At 43.2% G+C, this 6,810-nt stretch overlaps 2 protein-coding genes across 2 annotated transcripts; both read right to left on the reverse strand.

Annotated features, from left to right (window-relative positions):
• Positions 1 to 802: 802 nt before the first annotated feature.
• TEOVI_000091400 (uncharacterized protein) lies at positions 803 to 1,432 on the reverse strand (the record flags this gene model as incomplete). Its single annotated transcript, XM_067224233.1, has 1 exon — positions 803 to 1,432. The coding sequence occupies one exon, from the start codon at positions 1,430 to 1,432 to the stop codon at positions 803 to 805; it is 630 nt and encodes a 209-aa protein (XP_067080334.1).
• A 1,669-nt stretch (positions 1,433 to 3,101) lies between these two features.
• On the reverse strand, positions 3,102 to 4,472 carry TEOVI_000091500 (squalene synthase, putative; the record flags this gene model as incomplete). The annotated part of the gene is made up of 1 exon (XM_067224234.1): positions 3,102 to 4,472. The coding sequence occupies one exon, from the start codon at positions 4,470 to 4,472 to the stop codon at positions 3,102 to 3,104; it is 1,371 nt and encodes a 456-aa protein (XP_067080335.1).
• Between the last annotated feature and the right edge of the window lie 2,338 nt (positions 4,473 to 6,810).

Consider the following 6,810-nt stretch of genomic DNA (forward strand, 5'->3'; position numbering starts at 1 on the left):
CACACATCATTGGTTGGAAGCATAACCACGTCATTTGTTCGTGAAGCCTCATCCCGCAGCGATTCTGAGATTTCGTACCCGTTTAATTGATGTGGTGCGAGGAGGTACAGCGGGAGAAGCTCACCTGTAAAGTTGTTTTCTAAGGTAGCCACGCCAGCGTATTGCCAACAAGTCCGCCGTTGAAGGTTCCGTCGCTTCTGCCACTCGTCCCTATCAACAGAGGGTATGCCAACAATCACTAGAAACTCACGCTCTTGCCAAATGCTGACGGTGCTCGGGGCAGTGAGCCTCAGGCACTCGTCCACGTTGATAGGTGCAGACGCCTTTTCCTCTTCTAACGGTAAATGGATAACGCTAAGAAAGAAGAGATCACAACACACTACCAAACATGATATTGCAATGAGGACTGCAAGTGTGAAAGCATAAACCTGTGACCTACGACGCCTTGTCCTCATCCCTAGAGAACGTAAGAGAAGGGGATCGTTCGACAGATCTTGTTGCTGCTCCAGCAAGGGCTGCTCAGGAGACGGACGCGCAGGGCATATTTGCGTCCAGCACATCACACCAAAGTGCGCCAACCCGCAAAACGCATTTTCATCCGTGGAATTAGAGAAAGGGACGCCCTGATAGTCACTACGGATGGACGTCCCAGCCTTTAAACGCGACCTCTGTGTGAGGAAAGCAAGGAGTGCAAAAAGTGAAGATAGCGGATACACGCGCCCCTTTGGTGGCGGTACACCAGGAAAGTCCGCTTAGTCCGAGATTTTTTCAATTGTACGGCATTCTTTGCTGTGATCAACAACTACGAGCCGTATTTCGGTAAACATCCCACTTTATACCCCACTTCCCGCATGAGCCCATCCAACGTCACGGCTGAAGCCCACGGTACTGACGTTTGTGATGACGGTGGCAGCTGCACCCGCACGACCGGTTTTGAGCATCTCATTGCCGCCTGGAGCCATACCCCACTGCTGCAACCGCCATGCTTCTGCAACTCAGCCAAACAACTTGGTGTGGGTTGCAGCCATTTCCATCCACTGTTTGATTCACTATCTCTGATATCCCATTTCGAGGGGGAGCTGCAGTCAATCTCCAACACAATAACAATTGGTTCACTTGTCTGCTGCAGCAGCTGAGTGGAAACTTCCCCAGTCGCTGCACGATCCTCGCAGCGAACGACTACAACATGTGCAGACTCCTTCAACAAACTTGCGATGTCACGGCCGCAGTCGACGCATGATATATTGTATATAGCGCAGAAACGCTGAATATGTGAAGCAACGGATTCTATCAGTGGAATATCATTTTCCTGGTGCTGAAGGACTACTGCAATATTTTGAACCCCTACCGAAACCTTGGTCGATGATCCCACCGCAGAAGGGTCACTAGTTAGTAGGACAGCGCATGTGAACTTCCCGCTTAGTGCGTTCATAAAGCTGCCCTAATCTAAAGGACATCGTGGAGAAAAAAAACATGAGGGACAGCAACAAAGACGGATGTGTTAGGGGAACGGGTTACATTCCAGAGGTAAAGGTGCAACGGCGATTACCACATTACGCTATTGCCGTCATTTCGTGCCGGCGAAATGCGGTGATGGAGCATCTACTCAGGCACTATGTGAGTGACATGGAGATGCATAAACCACATGCAGTCATTCATAGCGAATACATATGAAGTCACCAACAACCTCCGCCATTAAATCGCATGATTCCAAATGACAAGAAAATTCCGTCCCTTCAAACGCAACGCTTACGCGACGGCAGCGAGAAGGATAAGAACAAGAACAACATGGGTAATAATACACGATCAGAAGGAAAGTTCGTATCCCAAGTTCCGACGAGACTGTTCTGGCGTCTCTTTTTAGCCGCAGTGGAGAGTACAAAAAAGCTTGCGTATCGGTTCTTAATACAAATTTTCTGTTCTATCCGTCACCATCTCAGTTTTACGGGTATGAGAACGCACAGATTCCCCATCACGACACCACATGATATTGATCCTAACCGTATACTAAAACATAAAATGGGATTGGATTAATAAAGTGGGACAGAGACAGTTGCAATAATTTCGCTTGATAGTAGTTTTTTTTTAAAAAAATGCTTTCGACACCTTGTTCTTCTCATTTGGACCAGGATGGAGAGTGTTGGGAGTTAGTGGAATGAAATAAGGAAAACCACATCAACACAATGAAAAAAAAAATAGCAGGACTGTACCTACTGTTTCCGTTTCTAACAAATGGTCTGGAAAAAGAGAGCCACAAACAAAAAAAAAAGAAAAAGGCGCTATTCCCTTTCAACCACCCGGTAAAGTTGAGGCACCGCAACGCACCTTGAAACTTTCTTTTTTCTTAACTTCAAACAATTACTACATTTTTTTCCCTCTCATTTCTTCCTTTTTGCTTTGGTGCCGTGCTTTCTCTCTTCCTTTGGTTGAAGCACTTTTTTCTCCGCTAGGAAAATCGGAGAATGTAAACACAAAAAGGGTAATAGGTAAGTAAGCACATACAGAGGCGCCAGGAGAGTAAACAAAAAAAAATAATAATAATAATAAAAAAGGTAAAATATATAAAAGTTAACGACCGTACAAAAATCATTACCTCAACTAAACTCTCCTTCTCTTTTCCTCTCTTTTTAGCACACTCATTGCCTCTTCACTTTTTTCTTCCTCGACTTCAAATTCTACTTTACGTTTCCCTCTTTACTAACATACAGTAAGGCACGTTCACTTTCACTGAGGTCATTTTGCGAGTGTCTTCCGTCTATCAGATTCTTTTGAACAATCCATATCCAAGTTATACCCACAAAATCTCACTTTATATATATATATATATTTATATAATTCTTCTTTATTTCGTTTCTTCCCCCGAATTGGTCGAGAAACGCACAATTCTCCAGCAGTGGGAGGTTTCAAAACACGATTAAAAGAGAAAAAAATAAAAAAAATAGAATATAATTTAAAAAAAGCAAGGAGATGGGGTGGGGACCGAACGAACACATGCTATATATATATAAATATATATATATACAACATTGGAAAAATCGACACCAAATAAATAGTGAAACAAATATATTTGGTCACGTAAGTGTATTTACACGAGGACTTTTTCACCTGCCCAAATAACCGAAGACACCGTCGACAACTTTGAGCAGAAGCCCGCCTCCCAATGCGGAATACTGCGCCAGCACTCGCCGTGTCGGTCCTTCCACCAGCTTGGTATTGTGTCGCAACACCTGCTCATCCATTGTCTTAATGGCAACCTGCAGGGACTGCGCTACCGCCTCATGGCTGGCAACGCCGGCATGCGCGCTTGCAAGTAACTTTTGAGCATATGTCCTCACGAGCTTCAGCGCAGCAGACAACTCGGTGGCGTTGTGGATGATTTTACACGTGGCGCCACGCGTGAGCTTCACCCTGCTATGGAACACATCAGGGTTGTCAAAGACCAGTGCTAATGTCGCCACAGCCATCACCTGCGGGATTGCGCAAAATGCAAAAACAGTGGGATCACGCAGCTCTGCGAGGTATTCGATAACTGGTGGTAAATGCACCAGGGCGTCTGCCACCATCGCGTTAAGGCAATCCACCGCCTTGGACTTAATGATCTCCTTTTCTTCGTCACTATACTTTCTACCTTCACCGCAAGCGGTGTCATTAGATCCATTGGTCGGTCGCGTTATTCCCTTAAATGCATGGAGGTCGTCGGTGTACTGTCCCCATATTTCGCGCGGCCAAAACACGCGAGGCGGGCTCTCACAAATGTCCTCGTAGAAGTCGCGAATAATATTCGTTTTCTGCAGCAATAGACCCATGTGGTTGGCGCGCGTCATGTTTTCCTCAAGTGCCGCCTTCTCAAGACCACTTCGAACGAAAAGTTGCGTGAGTCCAAGTCCCACCAGACCGGCAACGTAGTGACAGTACAAATCAAAGTCCTCCCGAGTCTCCACAGCACTCTTCTCACTTTTGCCATCATGACAATTATCCTCACTGATTTCTTTGTTATTTGCTTTGCAGGTGTCGGTGCGCTGGAGGAAGTCGCACATGCCATCAGCCATCCGTCTGCATATGTCTTCAATCACACTTTGAAATGACGGGTCCAGGCGGGAGAAGGCGGCTGAAACATGAGGGAATTTCTGAAGCAACTCCCGTTCTCGACCCTCACCGACTCCATCCAACCGCCACGTGTGATCGTGCAGCCGCGTATGAAAAAGCGGAAGTTCCCGCAGTTTGAACTCAAGCGGCAGTTGCATGTCATCCTCCACCGTGTCAAGGGCTCGCAGAACGAGATAAAAAACACATACAGCATCACGAAGAGCAGCTTTCAGTTGCATAATGACGAGAGCGAAGGAGCGCGACACGTCACGCAGCACATCATAACAGAAACGGAGGTCCTCGTCGTCCGCCTGCAATTCCCCCGCCATCCTCCGCATCTGCCACCGTACGCGGATCATGGCGTACAATTCGCTAACGTAATCCATCGCGACGGTTGGTGTCGTGAAACTCAATGCGTATATAAAGACGGAAAGAAAAAATGTTACTCGCGACTTCCACAACTTTGCAAGGGAGGAAAGGACAGCGTATGCAGTTCACTGTGATGTTATGTTCTTCTTTTCAACAGTTTTCCAGTACAGTCGCGAAGCAAAGAAGAATCAGTGGGACGTTCTCGCTGCCGTTTGCTTTGCTCTACTTCCTTCTTTTTTTTCTTTTGTGTCTCCTTACTTCAACGAAATGTAGCAAATTTTCGGGACAAGAGCTGGAAACTCCTCTCGTAGTTCCACCGTGCTGTTTTTCTGCTTGAGTGTCTTCCTTTCTTCCTCGTCTATTGTGCCGGAGCGCGTCGCAGAAACACGTTGAGGCACAAAAAAAAACCAAAACCAAAACCAAAACCAAACACACACGCACAAAAGACAAACAAGTGTTGAAGAGAAAGAAAGATGTTGAAATAAAGGAGAATTACGGGGGACCGGAAGAGCACACACAAACCCGCAACATTGGGAATGCGCACCTTTAAAAAGCGAATGAGAGTGCACATCCGTGGCATTCATCCGCTTTTTGTTTATTTTCTCACTCATGCCTGAGCACACCGGAACTATTCCATTCATTTCAAGTGTACCGGTGGGAAGAAAGAGAGACGTATAACAACAACAACAACCAAAAGAAAAAAAAACAAACAAACAACAGACGGGCGAGGACGAAGAAGAAAACAACAACAACAACAACAACACAGCAAACAAACATGAAGTGAAATGAAAGGGCGGAAGACACATCGTCTTAGCATCTCTTCAATCATGTATTTGTTTTCCATTTTCTTTGAAATCCACGCATATACACACACACAAAAAAAAGCTTATGTAAAGATAAAACACTAAGGATTAAGCAACAGCAAAAACAAAAAAAAACAACAAAAATAAAAAACAACAACACTCTGAGGAGAACACGAAGCAGTTCTTTCATGAGCGCGGTGACGATTTGGTTGGGAGAGTGTAAGTGATGGAAAGATATCACATCACATCCATCATGGGGAATGAAAGGAAAAAAAAAGAAAGAAAAAAAATGAAGGATTAAAAGCATCCAAGAAACAAATGGTGAGGGGGTGGGGGGGGGGGGGAGGTCACAAGTCAGCCAAAGACGAAACCGCAGCGAGAAACAAAACAAAACAAAACAAAAAAAAAAGGAATCCGCAACGCGAAGAATACACAACAAAAGCCCACAGTAACCAAAGGTACGATGAGCCGAATTCGGACACACGCAAAACACAAACAACAAAACAATAAAAACAATAAAAAAAGAAAACACAAATGCCTGTACGAGCAGAAATTGAGTTATACGGAATGTTCCTTTTCCCCCCTTTTTTTCTTCTTCTCCATATGGCGATACATATAACATATGTACGTATACGCTAGACCAAAAAACAACAACAACAACAACAACAACAACAACAATACAAAACAAAACAAGTCAAAAAAGTAAAAAGTAAAAATTAAAAAGCAAATAAGCAAAAGGAGAATTACGGTGGCACCGAACACTACGACTTTCTATCGCTATTTTCCCTTTACACCCTTTACCATTGCACACTTCCCTCTTCTATTTTATTTTATCTTTTTATTTTTATTTTTGGAATTTTTTTCAGTCAACACCTCCTTCTCATGTTGAGGAAGCAATATAAATACAACAATTGTTTCCTTTTCTCCTCCCTTTTATATATACTATTATTATTATTATTTATTTATTTATTTTTTTACATACAAGTGCACAAATATATTTACATGAACGCTTTCGTCGTTGTTGGGAAATTCACTCCATTTATTCATTCATAAGTTTCGGTTTATTTCCCCCATCTAGTCAAATTCATTAATAAACAAGAAGATATAAAACAACAGTGAAAATACAACACAGAATAATAAGAAAAAAAAAAGAGAAAAAGATTGTCCGCCACGCCTCTACACACATGCACAAGTTATACGCTTAGGAATGAGACCAAATGAAATAATAAACAACGCCTGCTAAAGAAGAATAAAGAGGTGAAAAAAAAATGCAAAACAAAACAAACAAGAAACAGTCGCAGCAAATAAGCATAAATAAGACAAGTCAAATAAAGAGAAAAAAAGATAAGATAAGATAAGGTAAGATAAAATTTTTTTAAAAAAAAGAAGGAAAAAAAAACAAAACAGCAGCAAAAACAACAAAAGGTGAAATATGGAACATCGGGGGTTGAGTGAAAATGAGACAAGAAACAAAAGAAACCACCAGTGTAATGACGGTAGCAGTACTGAGCATATAACCTGATGGGTTTTGTCCAAACAAACAAAAAAAAAA

This window comes from Trypanosoma equiperdum (genome assembly GCF_001457755.1).
Source record: "Trypanosoma equiperdum strain OVI genome assembly, contig: ctg_251, whole genome shotgun sequence".
Lineage (NCBI taxonomy): Eukaryota > Euglenozoa > Kinetoplastea > Trypanosomatida > Trypanosomatidae > Trypanosoma > Trypanosoma equiperdum.